Source organism: Impatiens glandulifera, chromosome 4, assembly GCF_907164915.1.
Source record: "Impatiens glandulifera chromosome 4, dImpGla2.1, whole genome shotgun sequence".
Classification (NCBI taxonomy): domain Eukaryota; kingdom Viridiplantae; phylum Streptophyta; class Magnoliopsida; order Ericales; family Balsaminaceae; genus Impatiens; species Impatiens glandulifera.
Genome location: NC_061865.1, coordinates 3,423,144 through 3,448,496, shown reverse-complemented (window position 1 = coordinate 3,448,496; position 25,353 = coordinate 3,423,144). Strand labels below are relative to the sequence as shown.

General features: G+C 29.5%; 5 protein-coding genes and 1 non-coding gene across 7 annotated transcripts; 3 read left to right on the top strand and 3 right to left on the bottom strand.

Annotated features, from left to right (window-relative positions):
• The first annotated feature begins 5,033 nt into the window (after window positions 1-5,033).
• LOC124936769 (E3 ubiquitin-protein ligase UPL5-like) lies at window positions 5,034-7,800 on the top strand. The gene is made up of 3 exons (XM_047477292.1): window positions 5,034-6,671; window positions 6,765-7,360; window positions 7,446-7,800. Exons 1-3 carry the CDS (start codon window positions 5,039-5,041, stop codon window positions 7,704-7,706), a joined length of 2,490 nt encoding a protein of 829 aa, XP_047333248.1. The 5' UTR covers window positions 5,034-5,038; the 3' UTR covers window positions 7,707-7,800.
• A 991-nt stretch (window positions 7,801-8,791) lies between these two features.
• TRNAE-CUC lies at window positions 8,792-8,864 on the bottom strand. The gene has a single exon. It is a non-coding gene; the product is annotated as a tRNA-Glu (tRNA).
• A 1,768-nt stretch (window positions 8,865-10,632) lies between these two features.
• On the top strand, window positions 10,633-12,547 carry LOC124933887 (CBL-interacting serine/threonine-protein kinase 12-like). Its single transcript, XM_047474329.1, has 2 exons — window positions 10,633-12,239; window positions 12,331-12,547. Exon 1 carries the CDS (start codon window positions 10,767-10,769, stop codon window positions 12,219-12,221), a length of 1,455 nt encoding a protein of 484 aa, XP_047330285.1. The 5' UTR covers window positions 10,633-10,766; the 3' UTR covers window positions 12,222-12,239; window positions 12,331-12,547.
• A 1,995-nt stretch (window positions 12,548-14,542) lies between these two features.
• On the bottom strand, window positions 14,543-16,008 carry LOC124936430 (14-3-3 protein 9-like). The gene is made up of 6 exons (XM_047476927.1): window positions 15,850-16,008; window positions 15,458-15,764; window positions 15,282-15,369; window positions 15,097-15,206; window positions 14,873-15,021; window positions 14,543-14,787 (listed from the first exon to the last, which is right to left on the bottom strand). Exons 1-6 carry the CDS (start codon window positions 15,920-15,922, stop codon window positions 14,756-14,758), a joined length of 759 nt encoding a protein of 252 aa, XP_047332883.1. The 5' UTR covers window positions 15,923-16,008; the 3' UTR covers window positions 14,543-14,755.
• Window positions 15,991-18,855, top strand: LOC124934460. Its single transcript, XM_047474998.1, has 6 exons — window positions 15,991-16,093; window positions 17,020-17,066; window positions 17,140-17,196; window positions 17,278-17,535; window positions 17,616-18,162; window positions 18,335-18,855. The coding sequence occupies exons 1-6, from the start codon at window positions 15,991-15,993 to the stop codon at window positions 18,853-18,855; spliced, it is 1,533 nt and encodes a 510-aa protein (XP_047330954.1).
• A 203-nt stretch (window positions 18,856-19,058) lies between these two features.
• Window positions 19,059-20,617, bottom strand: LOC124936148 (GDSL esterase/lipase At2g27360-like). 2 transcript variants are annotated; one of them, XM_047476611.1, is made up of 5 exons: window positions 20,314-20,617; window positions 20,028-20,243; window positions 19,799-19,947; window positions 19,452-19,728; window positions 19,059-19,380 (listed from the first exon to the last, which is right to left on the bottom strand). In XM_047476611.1, exons 1-5 carry the CDS (start codon window positions 20,579-20,581, stop codon window positions 19,112-19,114), a joined length of 1,179 nt encoding a protein of 392 aa, XP_047332567.1. In that variant the 5' UTR covers window positions 20,582-20,617; the 3' UTR covers window positions 19,059-19,111. The 2 variants fall into 2 exon arrangements, with proteins under 2 accessions (XP_047332567.1, XP_047332568.1); XM_047476612.1 differs by lacking the exon at window positions 20,028-20,243.
• Window positions 20,618-25,353: the final 4,736 nt, after the last annotated feature.

Below are 25,353 nucleotides of genomic sequence, written 5' to 3'. Positions count from 1 at the left end.
CCACACTTGGTTTTTCCTGGATTGTTTCAGATCACTCATTGTTTGTGTTTTTCCAAGGTGAGCACATGACATACTTGTTATTGTATGTTGATAATATAATATTGACGACATCTTTTGATTCTCTCTGATGATCATTCATCTTTAGCTTGAGTACGGAATTTGATATGAAGGATTTGGTCCCTTGCATTATTTTTGGGCCTTTCGGTAAGGCCTCATACAAATGGTATGTTCCTCTCTTAACGAAAGTTTGTGTCTGAGGTTGTAGACTGTGCGAGTATGTCATCTTGTAAGTCGTCCACTACGCCAGTTGATACAACATCGAAACTTGGGGCTTCAATCTCTTCTCATGTGTTAGATTCTTCTTTGTACCACATCCTAGATGGTGCTCTGTAATATTTGACGTTTGCTCGTCATGATATCACGTATGCGGTTTAGTAGGTTTGTCTCTTCATGCATGATCCTCAAAAAGTATACATGGTAGCTCTAAAGAGAATTATCCGGTATATTCAAGGAACTCTTGATTTTGGCCTCATTTATCTCCATCCTCTATTACATCCCTCTTGGCTTACACTGATGATGACTGGGGTGGGTGCCCGGATACACGTTATTCGACGTCTGACTATTGTGTCTTCTTGGGAGATAATATAATATTTTGGTCGGCTAAGTGTCAAACCACTTTGTCCTGTTCTAGTGTCGAGGCTGAGTATCAGGCGGTTGTGAATGTGGTTTCGGAAACGTGTTGGCTACGGAATTTACTCATAAAACTTCATTGCTTGGTTCTCACTCTACTCTTGTTTACTGTGTTAATATGAGTACGATTTACCTCTCTAGTAATCTCTTTCAGCACTAACGGACCAAACACATTGAGATGGGCATTCACTTTGTTTGTGAGAAGGTCTCACGCGGTTAGGTTCGAGTACTTCATGTCTCATCTCGCTTTCAACTTGCGAATATCTTCACGAAGGGGCTTTCGAGAGTTCTTTTTGAAGAATTTCAATCCAATCTCAGCATACATCGCACACTTGCTTATCGCACACCTGCTTCGAATGCGGGGTGTAATAAATATAATCAATTTAATATATTGGAGATCCCTAGATTAGTGGATCTCAATATAATAAATATAATCAATCTAATATATTGAAGGTTCCTAAATTAGTGGATCTCAATATTATAATATATATATATATATATATATTACATTTTAGAATGAATAGACGAAGTTGTATTCCTTTATAATCAAACTTCTTAACTCTTTAAGCTATTTTCATTGGAACAATTCCACCCTTAAATTATAAGATTGATTTAATATCACCATTCACACTTCAAATATCGGCCTAATCAACCCTAAACCTTAATATTATTTACAATTTTTTAATGACAAGGTTTCTTATCTTAATATCAGTGAAATTAATTAACCTTGTAACCAACCATTTTATTTGAAAACACTTTATTTAAATTTAATTCCATGCCAAAAATCGACCTTTTTTGAAATGGTCTAACCATATTAGTCGAAATCGACTTGATTTGCATTATATATATTTGAACTACTTCGAGTAACAAAATTTATACACAAACTCGGTTCGTTGACAATTCGAGTTTTTCGAGCTCGAAAATCTTAAAAATTATTTTTTTTTAATTAAAATTACATATTTTTCTTGAGATCGATTTGCTCATTTGTTTGGAATGTGGAAAATCGAGCATATAGAATAATGATTTGCCAAGGGAGAAAAGAAGAAGAATAAGAAGATGAGTTTGAGGGAAAATGTTTTTTTAGAGAAGATAAAAAGTTTGAGAAAAGTTATGCGAGGAACTTTAAGATTTTATTATATATATATATGTGTGGGTCATTGTCTCCATGTCCAAGGAAATTTGAGAAAATGACACTAATAATGGGTGAAATTAGAAAATGACCAACGCTTGATAATCTTTGCAAAATGGCCTTTGGGCCTACGAAATGTCCATCTTGCCCTTAATGCCATTATACCCCCAAACTCAGAAATAATCCTCATTCCTTCAATTAATCTCCCCCTTTTCCTCCCTACAAAACCCTAAATTCTCCAACGCAACATCAGCCACCGCCACGACTCTCCCTATCCCTAAACCCTAATCCCCATCCCCACGATCTCCCCACCCCCCCACCATTCACCGTTCAACATTAACAGCTAGTAGCCAATATCGGTTGAAGAAGACCCGCGACTCTCCGGTGGTTGAAGAAGAATCATCGCATTCTCAAATGGGTTTGTTAATGTGCATTTTATGTTATAGTTAGTTTATTTGATGATTTCCTAGTTAGTGACCTGATTTTGTGAAAATAACGAAGACAAATTTTGCATATTGCAATGTTCCTCACGCGTATTATAATTTTCATCACGCGTATTGCAATGTTCCTCACGCGTAGTGTATAATTATCCATAATGCTCTTAATTATCATTCTTTCTTTTTATATCTATGAGATATGGGTATATTCGTTATAATTTTTCTTATTTATTGCATTAGTTATAATTGTTGTAGCCCCTATTTAAATCAGTGCATTAGTTATAGTTGTTATAGCCCTATATTTGGTTAAGATGAATAACTTTCATTTAGTGTCTTCTAAGTTCATTACTTGTGTTGCTTCGGTGAACATGTTTTGTTTTCTTCTTATTTATTGTAGCATATTCTATGGCCAGAACCATATATTCAATTTCTTTTTTTTGTATTTTAGATTAAAAGTGTCCTCATTTTTCAATAAGCATGACAATTGGTCTCCCATTTTAGGCAATAAGGAGTATTGTAATGTTCCTCTTTCAACTTCAATGCTTCTTCCATCGGGTCGCTCCCTCTTTATGATGGAAACACATGTAAGAGAACCAAGAAATTGGATACCTTTGTGGTTTTAGCTGTAGCAGCCAAAGCAGTTGCGGAAGAAACATCAGTCGACGACTCGTCTAACCAAGAATATATCTCTATCTCCCTCAATTTTTGACATAATTTTATGGTTTGAGTTGCATTGATAGTTTGCTAATGCTCTCGTTTTTGTTATTTCATTATGTATTTTCTTCCATTGTTGAGATTTTTCGTGTTTAAAATAATAGAGTTTGGTGGTTGAAAAATGCAAGATTATATTGTTTATCCAACTTTTGAATTGTTTTCATCTTATTGTAATAATTGATTGTAATAATTGATGATATTGCTAATGTTCTTTTGGATATAAATTGATTATATTTCAATACTATAAATAAACCATCTAATAATATTGATAGTTTATCAAAACTATTAACTTTTTAATAATAATTGTTTTCATCCTATGGTTGAAAACACTTTTTAATGTCTAAATACGGCTTAAAAAAGTGACTTATCTTTTGTCATTTTCAAGCACACATGAAGGCTTGACTGGACATTACTCCAACAATAGACAATTGAATTTGGACATGACAATGAACAATAGTGAATTAAGAAAACGAGTATCGTTAAAATTACAAATAATTAAGCTCCAACAAAATACAATTTCCTTCACCATTAGAAGTAAGAATCGAGAAAATCCAAACTTATGTCAATTTGCCACCACTCTGTTGCCAAGATTGATAATATCAATAGCCTGGTTAAGAAGAATAATCATTTGCTTATTTACTTCCTAATAAAACTTTGAGTTCATCCTAAGAATCATTTATAGGCTATAAGTAATAAGGACTAAGAGGGATGGTGTTGTGTTGTTTGGAAGAAGAGGCAGCAGTAGGGGTCATGACATACTAGTTTTCTTAATTAAAAAAAATTATATGGTAATACGTAATACTCCTCATGCGTAATACGTAATACTCCTCACGCGTAATACGTAATGCTCCTCACGCGTAATATGTATTACGCGTCACTCACAGGGCAAGACAAATATTTCAAAGACTGAAAAGGTCATTTTAAAAATAAATAATAAAATTGTGATAATATGTAATGCTCTTCACGCGTAATACGTAATGCTCCTCACGCGTAATACATAAAAAGCGTTCGTCATTTTTCTAATTTCAACCATTATTATGGTTATTTCATTAAATTTTTCTATTTTCACCTCCATCTAGAAACCGTGATTAAAAAAAAGTAAGTCACAGTAGGAAAAAAAAATTATCATCTAAACTGTTATTTTGCATAAAAATTAAAAATATAAAATCATATTTGGGACACTGAATCTTATTTTTCAATGACATTTTTTTTTCTCTAACTTTTTATATTTATAACTTTTTCTTTCCAATCATGATTTTTTTCACGTGGGTCAATGGAGTCGTTGCCCCTAACGTCCGGCTTAATAAAAAATAATATATTTTAAAATATTTATAAAAAAATGAAATATTTTAAAATATTTATAAAAAGTAGTATATTTTAAAGAATGGTCATAAATTTTATTATAATGAATTATAAACAAATAATTTATATTTTTATTTTATTTTTTTGGTTTGACTATTATTTTTAGTTTTATTAAATTTAATTTTTTTATTATATTATTATAAATAATAAAAATAAAATATAAAATTAATATAAATATTAACCAAACTTATAAATTATAAATTAAATTTATATTAAAAATTAATTTTCAATTACACTTGTTTATACCAAATACAACTAATAATTAAAAATTTATCAACTTATTCAAACATGGTTTAGTATATATTTTATATTATAAAAATAATATATAAAATAAGCTAATTATTCGAGAGCTAGTTTTGAAAATAAAATTCTTCCTAAGATCAAGTAGTGTTTTGACCGAGTTATTTCTGAAATTAAACTTGTTTTTGTTTACACGCATAATCTTGATTATAACTTACCTTTCTCTTAAGCTCGTTTACACCCATAATCTTGAATCTACAGAAAAACACCAAAAAGAAAAGAAGAATCTAAAGCAAAAGTGAAGAATCTGAAGAGGATGAATATGAATGAAGCCGACGCCGCTAAATCCTCCAATGACTTGGGGTCGCATATGAAGCAAAGTTTTCATATTTCGTTTCTTTCAGATGACCCATCAATTCCCTGTTCTTCCTCCAATGATTCAATGTTGTTGAAGTTCTTTATTGATATGATGCCCAACGGTAGTAGGTTAGTCCTAATTGTGAATCCAGAGGATTCAGTGAAATCGGTTCACGATTATATCGAGACATTAACCAATATACCACCTACCGAGCAAAGACTGATACATCAAGGAGAACAGCTACAATGGGAACAGTCATTACTTGAATCATCTGTACAAAACAATTCAGTTCTTCAATTGTTCGTCAGAAATCGTAGCACTTATCTCTTAGAAGCCTGGCAAATGGGTTGTGATTTGAGATTATTCATCTTCGATTTGTACAAAGGCAATGCAACCCTTTCTTCAGAGTTGGTAAATTCGATGTTATTGGGGTTCTTAACAAAGATAAAGGATTATAATGGCACATCTGTTAGATATCTTCAAGTATTTTTTTCCTTAGGTTTCACTAAAGCTATAGTAATGCTCTACTTATCTGATAGACCAAACACAGAGTTTTTTTCTGAATTCATTGGAAATATCATTTATATTTGTCACGAAGGGTATGATAATCCAAAGTCTCCTCCACACATCATTTATGCACTCATATTGTTTGAATTATTCAAAACACTCCGTCTAGCTCTTCATAGTAATCACTATGTTAACGTAAAGTGGATCATCAGTAATTATGGGGTTTGTAGGAATGCTCTTTGCTCAAATCTGAAGTATGTCCAACTTACTTGGGATTCAAAGGACGATAATACTTGTTGGATTGAGGATAACTGTCAGATTTTCTTTGAAGATATTTTCTCATTTTTTCAAGATGACATCACTATGTTATTGAATAGTTTATCATCTGAAATAGTGCCCCCTATAAGTAGTTCTTTTGATCAATTAGATGAGGTCTGTTATTTGGGAGATTTATGTGTCCCCTTGCAATCTGTGATAATGCAACAACTGGGTTTAGGGCCATTGGTATCTTTGTCATCTGCTGAAATTGAACTTGATGATAGACTTAAGTGTCATTTTAAGGAGATCAAGTTCATTTATGATGTCTGTATTGACTTACTTGAGAAAATTGATGTACATCTTGAAAAAATAGAGAACTTGTTGTCTATCAAATCAAAAAGAGAACTTAATAATTTTGATCTGCCTGGGTTCTATTACTTTTCTACTTTGAAGATCATACATTGTTTATCAAAAGTTTATTCGGGAGCCAGTGAAATGTTTCACAGAAAATTGAAGGAAAGAAAGATTGCACTCAACTACCTATTAATGTATAAGACTAAGACTAAAGAGATAGTAGCATGGATTTCTGAGTACGATGATGTGATTGATTTTAAGTCTAGGAGAAAGTTAGTAAGGAACATGTTTCCCAAACTAACACATGTTGTTGATGATGATGATGGTGATTTTGTTGATGATGATGTTGTTATGGATGATGTCGTTGTTGATGATGGCAACTTGAACACAATTATCATAGAGAGGTCTAAGTTGTTAGAAGAATCATTCAATTCTTTTTCCCTTACAAGTTCGGTAGTGTTGAAAAGTAATTTCTCTATAAAGTTTAAAAATGAGGTAGCGCATGGTCCAGGTGTAGTTCGAGAATGGTTGTTCTTGGTATGCCAGGATATCTTTAATCCATCATCAAATGACTTATTCGTGGCATGCCCGTCTGATCTCAGAAGAGTTTATCCAAATCCTGGTATGTTTGCTGCATATATGTAATATGTATGTTGTTTGACAATGTATATTTGGTATGCAATCCAATTAATATATTGATTCATCTTCATTGCAGCTTCTAAGGTGAAGTCTTATTCACGCCTTAAGTATTATAAATTTGCTGGAAATGTGATTGGACTTGCATTGCAACATAAGATTCAAGTAGGCATTGTGTTTGATCGTGTTTTTGTCAACCTATTAGCTGGTAAAACTACTTCTCTCGAGGATATTCAAGATGCTGATCCACAGTTCTACAGTAGTTGCAAGAAAATTATTGAGATGAGCGCTGATGAAGTAGATTCTGATGTATTGGGGCTAACGTTTGTGCACGAATTTGAAGATGAATTTGGATCGAGGAAAGTGGTTGAGCTTTGTCCTGGAGGACAAAATGTGGCTGTAAATAGTAGAAATAGAAAACAGTTTGTTGATCTTCTTATTCAACATGTTTTCGCCACATCAATTGCTCAACAGGTGGCCCGATTTTCTGATGGTTTTTCAAATATATTGTTGGATTGGGAACACCGACAATTGTTTTTCGATTCTTTAGAGCTGAAGAATCTTGATAAGTTGTTGTTGGGTAAAGGAAATGCTATTTCAGTTAGAGATTGGAAAATACACACTCTTTACCAAGTTTACAAAAAAACTGATCCTCAAATAGTTTGGTTCTGGAAGGTATGTACATGATCTTTATTGCTTTCTTTAACCATAATATTTATCTTCTAAATTTTATTCATGTAAAATGTAAATTATCTTGCAGATAGTGCAAAACATGACGCTAGAGCAAAGAAGGCACCTCATGTTCTTTTGGACCTCGGTGAAGTATTTACCAATTGATGGATTTTGTGGCTTGGAACGGCTGTGGATTGAAAGATCATTCGAAAGTGAGGATCATCTGCCTTCATCTCATACATGCTTCTACAAACTATTCCTCCCACCATACTCTTCGATGGACATTATGAAGGACCGCTTACATACCATCGCCCAAGAACATATTAGCAACAGTTATGGCATGGGGTGACTTTTGCAAGCAGATCATAGAATAGTAAGTAAAGATCTTTTATTGTTATTATTTTGTTTAATTTAGAATATTTAACTTGTTCATGTCTAGTCTACAATCTACATTCATGTGAAAAGTTTTTTTGGATAATTTTAAATGCAATACGGAAATAACAAAAAATGAACTAAACATAAACAAATATTTTTTTTTGGAATTTTTTAAAACTAATTAAAGCATTTAAAAGCACAAAAAAATAAGAGAACTATTAGCAAATGGCGGCCCGGTTTGAGCAGGTGGTCTAAGCAGTGGAGCGGATTGAGTGTGAGGTGGTTTCGGGGTTGGACACATGAGGTCTTGGTTAAGTTGGCTCGGGGTTAGAAGAGATCACAGGTTTGTGATCCACCAACAAAGTAGCAAACCAAAAAGTTTAAAAACTTTATTTTTTGGTTTTTTTAAACATTTGATCACCACCTGCTCAATCATATTAATCACATTGAACAAAAATGCATCTTTCCACAACCAATCCAAACATCATCATAGGTTTAAACCTGAAAATTAACAGATCGAACTATATTTGGAGGGATCTAAATCCCTATTAAGTGTTGGACATTCTTAAAACATAGTTTGAAGCATACCTATGATGTTTAGAATTACCAAAAATGTTCTAAACACAAGAAGCAAAACCTGCACAACCAGATTCTCAGATTTAAAAATTTGGTTCTTCATTTTTAGTTGGTTTCAAAATGGTTCTTCATGCTGTCTTTTTTTTTTTTTTGTTCTTCCCTCCTATTCTAAAACCTCCTTCCTCTACAAGAAATGACATTCTCAACTTTTTAAAGCCAGCCCCGACCTTGAGCCATTCGCCCAACGTCCACATTTTTCTCGGTTTTCAAAATCTCGCTAAATGTAACCAACCCTATGTTCGATTCCTACTCTAGCCTTGCATCTTTGACAACATAAAAATCAATACCATCATACATTACCTGTCACAAAGATCAATTATATCTTTGCTAGAACCAACTTAACTAAAAAGACAAATTAAGCACCAAGGGTCCAAGATTAGTGTGTTCTTGAATACCAAAACAATAACAGCAAAATAAAAAATATTCCGTTGCCGGGAATCGAACCCGGGTCTCTCGGGTGAGAGCCGAGTATCCTGACCGACTAGACTACAACGGATTTGTGATAAACATTCAAGAATGAATAAATAAATTTAAACTTATTGTATCTTAATTCATTTGTCCTACAAATATCCATATATGCTATACTTTAATATAAGAATCATATGTAAAAGAAGTCTATTTCAAACTTTATTATAGTAGAGAAATATCATTGTCAAATAAAATATTATAGCTAAATTTATAAATACTTCTAATTAAATTATTTTAAGTGTTTCTCACCTACCATATCGAGCTGCTGATAGGGTAGGTTGCTTATATATATAATTAGATTATAATATTATTTTATTTTTTTTTGGACAATTTATTTAAGATAAATTATTTAACATTAAGTTATTGTATTAGTTGATACGTATTATTATTAATGTTATTATTTTTAAAAGTCAACCGAGTCGATCAGAGAATTTATCGTTTTTTGTATGAACAACAAACTCGATAACTTAATGGATGATGTGCTTGTATTGTATTAGATAATTTTTTTCCTGACATGCTTTATCTTGTGCCTATGCAATTCTTATCGTTTTTAATATTTCATTGATTAAATTCAAACTAACTCTAAAATAAATGTTTCTAAAATAAACAAAAATAAAAAATGAACTAGCAATATATATATATATATATATATATATATATATATATATATATATATATCACAAAAATATATTTAATTATAACTTTATTTTAAAAAATCTAAACAAACAAATTAACATTTATAATTAACACCTAAATGATGAAAAACTAACATAATTCATATTTATATAAAATGTCATAATCAACTTAACACTTATAATTTTATCAAAAACATTAAATATATAATTATCAAATGTGAACACATGTGGAGCCTATTTCAATAAAGTTTTTATTAAATTAGTAAATATATAAAATATTATAAATGCTTGTTAATTCCAGCACAATAGTTCATGTCACTATAGAAAATATTAATTTATTCAAAAATTAATTTGGTATAAAATTATTTATTAGTACTTATTAAGATTACATTCTCAAATTTAAAAGCAAACAAAAAAACTATTTAGTGGACTTAGTATATCACGAGGAACAGTTCAATTCCCAACAGAAACTGCCAGCTATTAATCAATTCACTTAAAAAATAAAATTTATTATTAAATTTGTAACTAAATTTTATGAACATAATTATTTATTTTTAAACACTTAATTTGTAATAATAAAGTTAACAGTCTAAAAATAAAAATTAATATTTTTTTTGTTGAGAAATAAGGAATTATTTTCTTAAAATAAAAATATATGAAAGAAAATTGATTTTAATTCCCTAAAAAAATGGTTTTTATTACTCATATTTTCTCAATTAGTCAAATAGTTCCATATTATTTGCACCATTTTATTTTCCTATTAGTTAGCTAATTATTAGGATGTATCTTATTACTTCTTAAATTAAAAAATTTATATTATTAATTTATATTTTAATTAAATTTAATCTAGATTTATACAACATAAACTTAATTAAATAAAAAAATACCTTCATGTTTATCTTTCACATATCAATAATCATATCATGAAATTGATTAATTAACATAATAAATATATTTTTTCCTTTTAAAAATTTACTTTAAATGTGTTTTTTCCATTTAAAGATATACTAATTTTTTTAATATTTAAATAATAAGTCAAATAAGTTGAAAATTAGTGTAAAATATATTATTATTTAAAATAAATATTAAAATTGGAATATAAATATTAGGATATTTATTAGGCTGGCTATCGCTGTTATCTTCCATTTTCATCTCTTCTTATAAACTCTCACTCTTTCTCTCTTCATAATATACAGAGAGAGATTGGGAGAGATATCGGGAGAGATCGAGAGAGATGGCAAGAACAAGCTCTCCAAACCGACACCGTCAAAATTAGGGTTTCGTCATCCAATTACATGGCGAACAACAACTTGCCGACGGTGAAGAAGAAGGAACCAATCCAAGGATTACTCCTAGGTCGATACGAGATCGGCAAATTCCTAGGTCAAGGAACCTTCGCGAAAGTCTACCATGCTCGAAACGTTAACAACAACGAAACCGTCGCCATTAAAGTGATCGACAAAGAGAAAGTTCTGAAAGGAGGTTTAATCGATCATATCAAACGAGAAATTTCAATCCTCCGCTTAGTACGTCATCCAAACATCGTCAGATTATTCGAAGTCATGGCTACAAAGTCCAAAATCTTCTTCGTAATGGAATACGTTAAAGGCGGCGAGCTTTTCAATAAGGTAGCTAAAGGTCGATTAAACGAAGACGTTGCTCGTAAGTATTTCCAACAATTGATTTCCGCAGTCGCGTTCTGTCACGATCGTGGCGTTTATCATCGCGATCTGAAACCGGAGAATCTTCTCCTCGACGAAAACGGCGATTTGAAAGTCTCTGATTTCGGTCTTAGCTGCGTTTCTGATCAGATCCAACAGGACGGATTGTTTCATACGTTTTGCGGTACACCTGCTTACGTTGCGCCGGAAGTTCTTGCTAGAAAAGGATATGATGCAGCTAAGGTAGATATTTGGTCTTGTGGAGTTATTCTGTTTGTTCTTATGGCTGGTTATTTACCTTTTCATGATCAGAATATTATGTCAATGTATAAGAAAATCTACAAAGGTGAATTTCGTTGCCCTAGATGGTTTTCGCCTGAACTAATTCGATTGCTTAGGAAATTGCTAGATACAAATCCTGTTACTAGAATAACTATTCCTGATATTATGAAGAATAGGTGGTTTAAGAAAGGATTCAAACAAATTAAGTTCTACATTGAGGACGATAAACTCTGTAGTATTAACGATGATGATGATAACGATAACGATGGTGGTGTTGAGTCGGAGTCTGATCAATCTTTATCTGAATCAGAGACAGAATCGGAGCCACTGAAAAGAATTGGAAGCTTGGCTAGGCCTGCAAGTTTAAACGCGTTTGATATAATATCATTTTCGCCTGGTTTTGATTTATCTGGTTTGTTTGAGGAAAGTGGAGGTGGAGGGGAAGGTGCGAGATTTGTTTCGGGTGCACCAGTTTCTAAGATCATATCGAAATTGGAAGAGATTGCTAAAGTTGTGAGTTATTCAGTGAGGAAAAAGGATTGTAGGGTTAGTTTGGAAGGGTTTAAACAAGGTACGAAAGGTCCATTGACGATTGCTGCAGAGATATTCGAGTTGACACCTGAATTAAGAGTGGTGGAGGTGAGGAAGAAAGGCGGAGATAAAGGAGAATATGAAGAATTCTGTAACAGCGAACTGAAGCCCGGTTTGCTTACCCTTATGGCTGAAGAAACCGAACGAAATGCTGCTTCGATTCGTCATGTTTGTTCTACTCCTGATTTTCGTAAATTGGATCTTACTGCTGAGTAAAGAAGATGAATGAAACTGGTAATAACTAATAACACATTTGTTTCTTTTTCTGCTTCAATTTAATACTAGTGTGTTATTAGTTATTAATGTTATTTTGGGTGATTTGTAGGAAGAAACATGCTTGGACTGGGAAGGAGACAGACAAAAACTGTGTTTTTTTTTTTTTTTTTAAATTTATTTGCTCAAACCAGACCAGAGGTACAACAATCTTCTAATGTATGTTTCTTAAATTGACATTGTTTTGGTAATGAAAGTAGTTATGAATGTTATGGAAAGAAGGTGTTTTGGGGAATAAGGTTAAGATGAAAACAGCATATTCTAAGTTAGGTGATTGTTTGATTTTCATTATATTAATCATGACATGCTGTTTGATGGCCAGACAAGTTAGTGAAGGGACAGATAAAATGTGTGTATAGAGACATTTGTGGTGGTGGTGGTCCTTCTTAAATCTTTAATCATAAGTGTTTGGTGGGGCTAAAATGTGTGGTTTTTATTAGAATATGGCTGGTCTATGATTGTGAAGTTTCAATGCTTTAGGGGGAAAATGTATTTGGACCCATTTGAGAACATGATTTTATTTTTAAATTTCAAATAATCAATATTTTGTTTGGATTGGAAATGACAAATTTGAGTTTTGGATGGTAATTATGCCCCCACACCACAAAGTGGTAAGGCTGTATTTGTAGGGATTATTGTTAGTCAGTCGGTCAGTCCTATGGAATGAGACACTTCATTCTAAGAAAAATCCAATTTACTTATTTATATTAGGTTAAAAATATATAAGAATGAATAAGTCTGATAATCAAAACACGGTAACTCGAGTGGTAAGGGTTTGTTTTTGTTCGATTTCCATTAAGAACCCTCCTAATAAAAGGGATGACTGAGGACTGTGTTAACCATTTTGAGAATAATCCCGGGTTAAGAAAAAAAACAAGTTTGTTATTTTTTCTCAATATGTGTAGGCTCCTTGAAATATGAAAAGTCCTAAAAAAAAATGATAAAATTGAGTGATTAGTCTTTTATTATGCTGAGAAAATAACATAAATGAAACAAAATTAAGGATTGGTAGTTGTAATTTACCAATAATTCAGTTATATATATATATATATATATATATATATATATATATATATATATATATATATATATATATATATATATATATATATATATATATTTATTTTCATAGTTTTATCTATAAAGCTTATTATTGGAATCTATATAACTTTTTAAATTATTTTGTTTCAAGGTATAACTTTAACACCTACATGTTTTTAAATATCTTAATGTATAAAAGTAAAATACACAATTGTCACAACTAATATTTTTGTATGAAATTGTATTTAGATGAATCTTAATTTCAACTAAAGATATATGCACAAAAAAATATTTTTTTTCTTCCTTATATCATATTTATAACATAAATTTATTGAGAAGTAAACATAGACACAACAAGATTGATAAAAGGATCATATTGTTATTTTTTTTTTTTTAATAAATGTTATATTTATTGAAATAAATGGAATTCATACTAGGCAACCTTTTCAAAACAACAAAAAAAATCCTTATTCGAAATATTTAATATCAGATTTTTCAAAATCAAAGAATTTGTCAAAAAAAGAATAAAGATGGTAGGTTTCGAGTCAAACAATTACAACTAAGGAGTGACTCAATTACAACTAAGGATGGCAATTTAAAATTGTCCCACAGTAACCGAATCAAATTCCTCTGTTTGGAGCGATTTTTTTCCAACATGGGATAAAACTGATATTTGTATTCCCCACCCTAATTTCATACTATAAACACAATTAAATATATAAAATTACTAATATATATTTTATAAAAGTTATAAATTTATTTATTTATAAATTTATTTATTTATAATAATATAAATTTTTAATATATTACATTAAAAAAATACGTTTATATAATTTTATTATATAAAAACTATATATTTTTTAAAAACAATGCTCACGGGAATTCCAAAATAGTAGTAAAAATAAATCCCAAAATAAAATGGGAACAAATATGGTAAATGCAATTCCCAATCTGAACTGCCTAATTGTCATCCTAATGTTTTAAAAATTGTTCAATTATGAATTTCGAGACAATTCCTAAAAGAAGGGTAGTTGTTAATGCAAAGATGTGAAGATCACATGTAGAAGGAAAAAAGTTTAAAGATGCCCTTAATGATGCTCTCAAATCTTGTACCCTATTAAATTAAATAAAGGAGATATTTCAAAATCCATGTAAAACCTAATCCATATATAGAATTTTATGACATGAAATAGTCAAATAGAACAATACATAAACATAAAGAGAAAGGAAATTCAAAACACTCATATTTCAGCAATATCAAAAAAGTTTTTAGTGTTACAATTCTCGAACCCGTACAACAAAGGTGACCCATGATTTCGTTTGTTTGAAGAAAGCGTGTTCAAGTGAAAGATCTAACAACTTATATAGATAAGTCATCAAATTAAAAAACCATATTAGAATCCCAACCTTATAAAAACGCAAATTTTCTGCAAAGTCTATGCATCATCTTCTCCTCCATCTGTTTTATCTGCGAATTTCCATAAACAAAACACACAATCAACAGAAGAAGATAAAAGGGATTCATTATCAAAACCTTCTCTTTTCATCCATACCTCCATCCTCAGGAATATCGGAATTCCACAAAGTAAGATTATCTCTCAAGAGCTGCATAATCAATGTACTATCTTTATACGATTCCTCACTCAATGTATCCAATTCTGCAATTGCTTCATCAAATGCTTGTTTCGCAAGATGACAAGCTCTGTAATTATCAAGTTAACAACAATCAGACTTCTTCTTACTAAATCTATTCACTAAACTTCATTTCATTCCATACCTTTCAGGTGAATTCAGAATTTCATAGTAGAACACAGAGAAGTTCAAAGCTAAACCTAGCCTGATTGGATGTGTAGGAGACAGATCAGTCTCCGCAACTGTCGTTGCTGTCTGAAGATAGTAAATTTACACACAATCATCAATCTAAACAGTTCAAAATCGAGAAAAAAAAAAAGTATGTCAAACCTGATATGCCTTCAGTGATTGATCAGCTGCTTCTTTCTTATCATCTCCAAACATAAATTCAGCCAAATATCGATAATAATCTCCTTTCCTGTCATGTGTAAGCAATAAATTCAACCAGAAACAAGGATTCTATTCACCAACTCAATAATAATAATAATAAGAAGAAGAAAGTTTACATTTTATAGAAGAAAACAGCAGATTCACCAGCGGAAGAAGAAGGAATCAGATGATCATCAATGACAGTCATGATATCATTACAAATATTCGATAACTCAGATTCAACTTTCTGTCTATACTCCTGGATTCGTTTCACATTCTGCTCATTACCTTTCGATTCTTCCTTCTGTTCGATCGAAGATAATATACGCCAAGAAGCTCTACGAGATCCAACAACGTTCTTATATCCAACCGATAACAAATTTCTCTCCTCAATAGTCAACTCAACGTCAAGCTTCGCTACTTTCTTCATCGCATCCACCATTTCTACATTAAGAACAGATTCAAAATCACTTTCACGTACAAATCTCCAATCAAAAACAATAGATCTAAAAACAGAAACAGAACTCACCATCGTAGCGTTCAGCTTGCTCAGCGAGCTTGGCGATGTAAACAAGATTCTCGCGTTCTTTGTTGGAAGCCATTACAGATCTGTATGAAATTAGGGTTTCTGATTTCTCTCTCTCCTCTCACTAGAATTTTGAAGAAGACGATGATCGCAGAAACTTCACAGACTGAAGAAAAAGAATTACGCGGGGATAGGACAAGGCGGCTGAAATCGCTAAATTATCGCGATTACGCGCTTATACAAGAAGGTGAATCACACATCCCCTTGGATGCTCTTTTTGTAACAATTTTTGTGAACACGCGCTTTGAGTGAGAATGGGATTGATTAGTAAATACTGTTGATAAAAAGAAGATGCTTTGACTTGGACTTTGTTAGATGTAAGGTATTTGGGCTTTTTTTTTATCGACCCAACAATACTTCAATACTTCAGCCCATTTATGTATTTTCAAAATATATATAAAATATATTTGTTTATTTATGAAATATATATTTATGTATTTGTGTAATATGTAGATAATATTTAATTTATTTATTTTTATTTTAATATATATATATATATATTATTTAGAAATAATAATTTTATAATATATATAATTATATATAAAATAAAATATCATAAAATATAAAATAATAAGTCATAAAGTGTAATATATCAATATTTGGAATGAATACCTTTATATTAGGCATAAATATTTGAGTTAAGATTTTATTTTGATAGAGTATTAAAAAATAATAATTTATAATGTTATTATTATTATTATGATTCTTAATATATATATATATTATTTAGAAATTTATATTTTAAAAGAGAGGCTATTTAATTAATTTATTTTAATATACAAGTTAATTTATTTCAAAATATATATTTATGTACTTTTGACCATATATATAGTTTGAAATATATAATTAATAAATCAATACTTTCTATAAAATTAAGAAAAAAATAAAATTGTTATCGTGTAATATTTTATATTTATTATTAATTATTAGAATATATAATATATTTTAACAACTTACCCTACTTACTTGTTCTAATTTTAAAATTCAAATAACAAACGACTCTGTCTCTCTATATATATTTTCTCTATTTATTTCTTAACTAGCTGCCTTTTACCGGATCATCTGAAAAATTCTCTGTTTCTAGGTAATCTTTCCTGTTTTTTCTCTATTCAGTTTTAATGGCAGTAAAGATTCAATCTTTCGATTCTGTTCTTGATTGGGTGTTTAAAAGTCTCTATGATTTGTTTCAATAAACAGGGATTCTGAAGAATAAAAATTATGAATTGGTTAAAGAATCTAACGAATAGTGTTAAAGCTTTTCTTCCCAATTTGGAAGATCTCATGAGTGAAGTAAGTTCAAAATCTGTTTATGTTTATGTTTTTTGTTTTTGTTCATGATTTGGTTTACTAATTGTATGACTTGATTGACAGGAATGTTTTGAATATATTGGAGAACAAATTCAAACAGCCGGTTCAAAGCTTCAAACAAAATTCAATTCATTGAATAACAACATAACACAAATCTGTGATGTTCTTATGTCTCTGAATGAATCTGATTCTGAAAACCTCGAAGTTTGTTTACCAACTGATGAAGATTTCAATGCTGCACTTGTTGGTGATCAAGAAATCATTACCCCAGTTATAAACCGCGAGTTCACAGATTTCTTGTTTTGGCTTCTTGATGATCAAGTATGAAACTGATAATGATTCAATCTCGAATGTTTTGTTTAGATTTGGGTAATAAATTTGACTTAATTGCTTTGTTGCAGATTAATGAAGCTCAGCATAATCTTGTCTTTGAAGATGGTATGGTTGAAGACAAGGATGTCTCTGAAGATTATAAGGTTGAAGAAGACAAGGATGTCTCGAAATATGATCATGTCTCTGAAGATTATAAGGTTGAAGTAGACAAGGATGTCTCGAAATATGATCATGTCTCTGGAGATTATAAGGTTGAAGAAGACAAGGATGAATCTAAATATGATCATGCCTCTGTAGATTATAAGGTTGAAGAAGACAAGGATGAATCTAAATATGATCATGTCTCTGAAGTTTATAAGGTTGAAGAAGACAAGGATGAATCTAAATATGATCATGTATCTGAAGATTATAAGGTTGAAGAAGACAAGGATGTCTCTAAATATGATCATGTCTCTGAAGATTATAAGGTTGAAGAAGACAAGGATGAATCTAAATATGATACTGAGGAATCTGAATATGATACTGCTGAACTTTCATTTGATTTTGATAAATCTGAGTATGAAGCTCCAATTGATGATGAAGATGAAGACGATTTGAGTTGGCCGTGGATTTCAGGTATAATCGACGATGATGAAGATTTAAATTGGTTTTGGAAATAAGATATAATGAATAACTATCAAACTAATTCAAATAACAGAATTTATAAAAGTTTGAAAAAAATTCAGAAAAAAACATATCAAACTATCTCAATACTCTATTCTTATAGTTTATAATTTTGATTTTGCAGATAGAAACATGGCTAATTTTCACGATAATTTTGATGTTGAATTTCGAAATAAAAAACTGGCTAATGAATTCAAATTTTTCGACGAGAATTTGGTTTCTAATGTTGAATTTGCAGCAGAGAGAAACCTGGCTACTGAATTAAAACTTCTCAACAAGAATTGGAGTTCTAATGTTCTGAATAATGAATTCAATTTTCCCGCTGAGAATTGGATTTCTAATGTTCCGGATAATGAATTATATTTTCTTAACGAGAATAATGAATTAAATATTCTCGACGAGAATGTTGTTTCTAATGTTGAATTTCAACATAGAAAACTGGCTAATGAATTCAATTCTCTCTACGAGAAAAACATTTCTGATGTTGAATTTCAAGATAGAAACCTCACTAATGGATTCAATTTTCTCGACGACAATTATGTTTCTGATGTTAAATTTCCAGATAGAAACCTGCCTAATGAATTCAAATTTCTCGATGAGGATTGTGTCATAGTGGAGGAAGATGATTACCAAATCCTTAACTAGTTCTAATAAGGTAATATATATTTATTGATGTTTTACCGTAAGATTGCAAAAATCTATTATCTAAACTCATTAGTTACTATTTTATTCATTTTGCAGGCTCATTTGATGATTTAGATTTACTTTTGATAAGCACAAATTTAGTTGTTAACATTCTTTTTTTAATCGAGAATATTTCGTTTTTTATTATCTATTATCTCGTATAACGATGAATCTTTGAATGATAATTGAGAATATTTAGTTTTTTTTCTTGTTTGGATTATAATTCATTATGGTGTAAAGATAATCCACCATTACACAAAGAGTTTTCCATTGGAGGATAACTATAATCTTTCAATAAACCCTTAAATATCCATTTATAAGCAGCTTCAGTCAAGTGAGTACCGTCCCAATTGATATATTCAGAAGGATCGTCGCAAGTTTTCGTTTCTGGCCCATCGCACGAATACTTTTCATCAGTGTTCTTCGAAGAACTCACTTTATCGTTACTACCTCCACAACATGGGCCGAGTTCTCCTTCTTTAAACCCTATAATACAATTGATAAATTAAAATCTACAAGTTAAAAAAAAAGAAGTGATTATGACTTAACTTACTTACCATAGTTACTAGGGTTTCGAAAGATTGCCATTGCAGAGTTGTAATAGTCTGCGTAAATAATGGTTGTATGTGGATGAAGGTCGCGAATACGAGTGAGTTCGGTTTGTAACTTATCGTTATGGTATTGAGAGAATTCGTTTAGCCAAATAATGCAACCGGTTTCAGGGTCATAATAGTCTTTAGATGAGTTGCTAAAATTGTTTAAGTAGATCGAAATACATCCAATTGGTAAGTTTCCAGGAACTATAAATGTTACTGCCCCAATCTCAATCAATTCCTAATTATTCGAAAATTTAACAAAAATCAGTAAAAATGTTATGAAATATTGAATAAGATTGAATCCTTACTATGATTGTATTGCTAATTGAATGAATAACTGGATCTACAAACGTTTGAATTTCTTCGAAACTTCTACCATCGGCGAACGCATGGTTGTAATCGTTTCCACCGATTTCCCCCAACAAGAACAAACTATTGTTGAAGATTTCCCTGCAGTCTGAAGGAAGGAGACAATTATAACATAATCTACACTTAAAGTTTAACCTAATCGATGAAAGACAAATTCGTTAATCTTACTAGATTGATGACAATAAGAAGGTAGAATTTGTTTGAACCATGATAGTTGATGAATTAAGGATACATTTTTATAGGGTTCATGAATACCCTTTTGATCAAAGAATGAATCATTCATTGCAGTTGAACCTCCAACTGCAAAATTGATTCCTGGCATAAACATATCATGATTGCGTTCACCAAAATAAGGTGGAATCAATTCAAGCCCTAAATGTTGAGCTGCATCAGATTTGTAATTGTTAGGGTTTTGAATATGAAATTGGGATTTTAGTTGAACATGAATATGTACCTATGAAGTCGATGATGAGGCGGCCGTCAGAGAAACGGCCGGTTGGACGGTGGAAATAGGTTTGGCCGAAGGGGAAGGTGCCGGAGTTTACATGATAACCGATGGTTTGAGAGAGATGAAGTGAATTGCCGGTGTCGGCGAGGGAATCGCCGAAGCTGAAAATGGATGTGTAACATCCGACTGTAAAGTTGCCGGAGAATGATGAAAGTAGGATGATGATGATGATGAATATGGCGGTGGCCGGTGACAATTTTCCGGCGGAAGACATGAAGATGAAGGTTGATGAGAATAAGGTTAGTATGATCCCAAAAGTTATAACACTGAATTCAGTGCATTTGTAGTGTCGCAAATAAGTTAATTCTATTTTACTCGATTAAATATTTATTAACTTCGTTCAAAACCTCCGAAAATTTAATCTTATTACTTATTAATTTTTAGAATTAGTTTACTTTTGAATTTTATTGGTATTTTTTTAATTGAATTTAAACAAAAATTAGTTTTTAAAAGTTTTAAGAGTATTTTGATGAATAAAATAATTACTTGTACAGAGATGGAGTAAAATGATGAAAAATATTGTTTTTTTCTTATTAAAATGTATATATGAAAAACAATATCAAATAACAAATTTGATTTATTTAAAAAATATTGAGTGAGTTAATTTTGAGGAAGAGTTTTAATTTTTATTATTATTTTTTTGTTATTAAAATTAATTTTAAAGTATTAATATATAATGATAAAATAATTTATTTTATGTTAAGTGAATGAAATAGTGTTTGATTGTAGTTAAATTTTAAAATCCAAACAAACTCTATTTTTGACTTTAAACCTTGTTATATTTGATTATGTTTAATTGTGTCGTCCAACCCACGAATCAGGTTATAAATGAAAGTATTTTTGGATTCAGATCAAAATAGTCTCACATGAAACATGTTAGAATTTGAATAAGTAAAATATTATTTAATTTTTAAAGATTTAACAATTAAAAGTTGAAGAAAATAAACCCTTTAACTATTTTATTTTTTTATTATAAATCATATTTTATACTTATTCACCAATTATTTACTTTCAAAACAGTAAAACTTTTAAAATAACCCAACATTATGCAAGATCTTAGTGGGTCGGTGGCTTACACCAAAAACCAATAAATGTAAAATTAAATAATACTAATTCTGACATTTATTTTTAAATATACAGCTGCATAGTTATTCTTTTTTTTTAAATGGGAGGGATTATAAAAGACAAAAAACAAATAAACAATAAGCCCTTGATATATGATTAAATGTGCAAAAATCTCTCAACTTTAAAAGGATAACAATACAAAAAAATCGATTGCTCTTTGACTAAATTATAATGGACTTGAGCCATTATGATATTTCTTTTTTACTTTTTGGTGTTTGTTTATCAAATTTAAACTTTTTTTTATTTAAATCAAAGACTATCTTTTAATAAATATTTATAAGGTTTCAATATAAGGTCAAAAACTAACTTCTTCTTAGTAAATGAGTTAATCAACTATACTGTCCTAATTATTTATATTTATTACCATATAATATTATACCATTCAAATGTATTCTTAAAAAAAAAAAAAAACACACACACACAAAATATGTATATATATTTAAAAAATTCAAAAAGACGATTATGATATCCAAATTGCGAGGGTCGCACAATGCGGATCTAAGCCTTAATCCATCCCGAAATAAAAAATTATATAAAAATTTTGACATAACTCTCAAACATTTTTTATTTAATTCATTATTTAATTTTTTAATTCTAAAAAAATAAGTAACAATCTATGCTAATTTATCCACTTCATTCATAAATTTCTCAAAAATATTTCAAATACATCCAATTTATTTTTAAGTCACCTCTACTTCAAATTATGAATCCATCTCATCATAACCCCACACAGGGACAAACTTAATTAGGGCTGTAGTCGGGCTTAAACCCACCCTAAACAAATAAATAATTATTTATTAAAATTAAAAAAATATATTATTTTATATATATCCTTCCAAAGTATACTAGGTATATATATTTCAACTCTTTTATATATTATAATTCTTAAATAGTTTCATTATTGATTTTTTTTTAAAACATTTCATCCACAACTAGTTTGCAAACAAGTATATTCCTAACGAGGTAAAATTCTTTTTTTTTTCCTTTTTTTTTCTTCTAATTTTCATGTTTTTAATTGGTACAATCTATCAATTTAATTATATATAATATATTAATAATTGATTATATTTATCTTTGATTTAGTGTAGAATTTTGAGAATTTATCATGTTAGTATTACTTATTTTTTTTCTTTTTACTTTCTCATCATTGTAATCTAAGTCTTTAACTATTCGATTAAATATTTACTTGAATATTTTTTAATGTTTTTTACTTTACATACTAATTGTTTGATAAAATATTTAATCTTGAAAATTGTGTATAAATATATAAAAAATGGAACATGAATCTACTACAAAGAAAGGAAAAACATTAATATCTTCATTATTTAATAATAGAGATAGTCAAACTAGTGATGTTTTTTAATGCTGGAATTGACTTCATTTTGATGGAGTTAAATACTCGGTTTAATGAGTCATCAATAAATCTTATTCTCTAAGTACATCTTTCGATCCAAAAAATTCATTCAACTCATTTAATAGTGATGATATTTGTTAGCTTGCAGCGGAGTTTTATCTCGATGATTTTACAGAACAAGGTATTATTGCTTTGAAGTATGAATTTGTACATTATAAACTTTATGTGTCGCAGAATTTGAAGGTTTTTACACTTGTTGAGTTGTGTCACCAATTGACCGAGAGTGGACGATCGATCAAAAGTTTATGTTAGGTTGACTGTTGACTATATTGATTTATCTTGTTTTAATATTACATGTTTCTACCGCTACTACTAAACAAGCAACGAAAAAGATGAAGGCGAAACTTTGCAATAAAATGAAAAATGATTTTCTTGTCGACTGCTTAACATTATATTAAACGAGATTTAACTAAAGATATAAATGTAGATTCTACTGTGGATGAGTTTTATGTTGTAAAATCTCGTAAAGATTAACTTATATTTAAATATTATAATATTTTTAATACATATATATTTATATAATTTAGTACATTAAATCTAAACTTACCCCAATTTTAAATTCTCGGAGATATAAAGCTAGATGGGCTAGGATAATTTCTCTCACATAAACAACCTAACAAAAAATAAAGTTCAAATACACTCAACCTTAACCTTGTATATCCATGTATTGTTTTTAAAAAGTCTTACAAAGAATTAAAAATATTTAAAAGTTGTTTAGGCTCTCAACGGTAAGTACCATCACTTAGTGTTGGTTTGAATTATGTTTACTTATCGTTATGTTTATACATATGATATGTGAACTTTAGAATACAAATTAATGGATAACAAAGTTAATTATAACACTAAAAATTTAATAATATTTTTCATAATTAAATTAATTAAACATTAAATAATAAAATAAATGTTAAATTGAATTATTCAAATAATACTTAATTTAATTCAAATCAAATTCGTATTAATCAAAATATAAAGATTTGGATGAAATTTAACCATTTGCTACTAGTCCTAAATAAACTCTACTATTTTAACATAAATATAATATATTTCATTTTTTAGTTTAAGATTTATTTTTTGTATAAGATTTAAATTTAAATAACAAGCCGCTATTTCTTTTATTTATTTTCAAGTATATATTTATGTGTTTTTAAAAAAAATCTATATATTTACAATTAATTTGTTTTTTTATAATATATATATATATATATATATATATATATATTTATGTATTTGTATAATATGTAGAGAATATTTAATTAATTTTTTATTTTAAAAAATGTATATTTATGTATTTTTGAAATACATAAATTAGTAAAAATAATAATTTTATAATACATATATAATTATATATGAATTAAAATATCATAAATTATAAAACTAATAATTAAGTTATAAAATGTAATATATCAATATATTGCTGGAAAGTTGGGTATTAATTGGTTTTAATTATAAACCTAAATATTGGGTTAATATCCACATTATTTTGTGGATTAAAGAAAAATGTCTATTTTTTTCATAATGTTATTATTATTATCATGACTTTCGTACGGGTATTTAGGATAATTTGTTTATATTCTCATAAATAATTACTTTATATATATAATATATAATAGATAATAAAAACTTACCCTATTTTATATGTATAGTACTTTAAAATTCAAATAACAAACGACTCTCCTATATATATTTCCTTTCTATCTATCTTTATTTATTTGTTAACTAGCTGCTCTTTATCGGATTATTTGAAAAGTTCTCTGTTTCTTGGTAATTCTCCCTGTTTCCAAAGATTCAATCTTTCGATTATGTTCTTGATTGGGTTTTTAAAAGTTTATATGATTTGTTTCCATAAACAGGGTTTGTGAAGAAGACGAACTTACATATTATGAGTTGGTTAAAGAATCTATTGAATAATTCTGAAGCTTCCCTTTCCGACATGGATGATTTGATAAGCCAAGTAAATTCAATATCTGTTTATGTTTTTGTTTTTGTTTTTGTTCATGATTTGGTTTACCAATTGTATGACTTGATTTACAGGTATTTGTGGAATATATTGAAGAACGGTTTAAAAAAGTCCGTTCAAATATGCCAACACAATTCAATTCAATGAGTATCAACACGACACAAATATGTGATAATCAAGAATTCAGTATCCCATTTGTAACCCGTGAGAAGCGGGAGGAGCAATTATTGATCAACTTTTTGTTTCTTAATATTGATGATGTATGGAACTGATAATGGTCAAATTTTAAATGTTGTTTTGTTTTGATTATAAGGTAATTAATTGACTTAAAGTTTATGTTTCAGGATGATGAAGATTGTGAGAATCATGTCTCTGAAAACGAGGGTGTCTCTAAATATGTTATTCTTGAGGAATCTGAGTATGTTAAAAAATCTGAACTTTCGTTACATTCTGATCAATCTGAGGGTGAAGTTTCAATTTCATATAATGA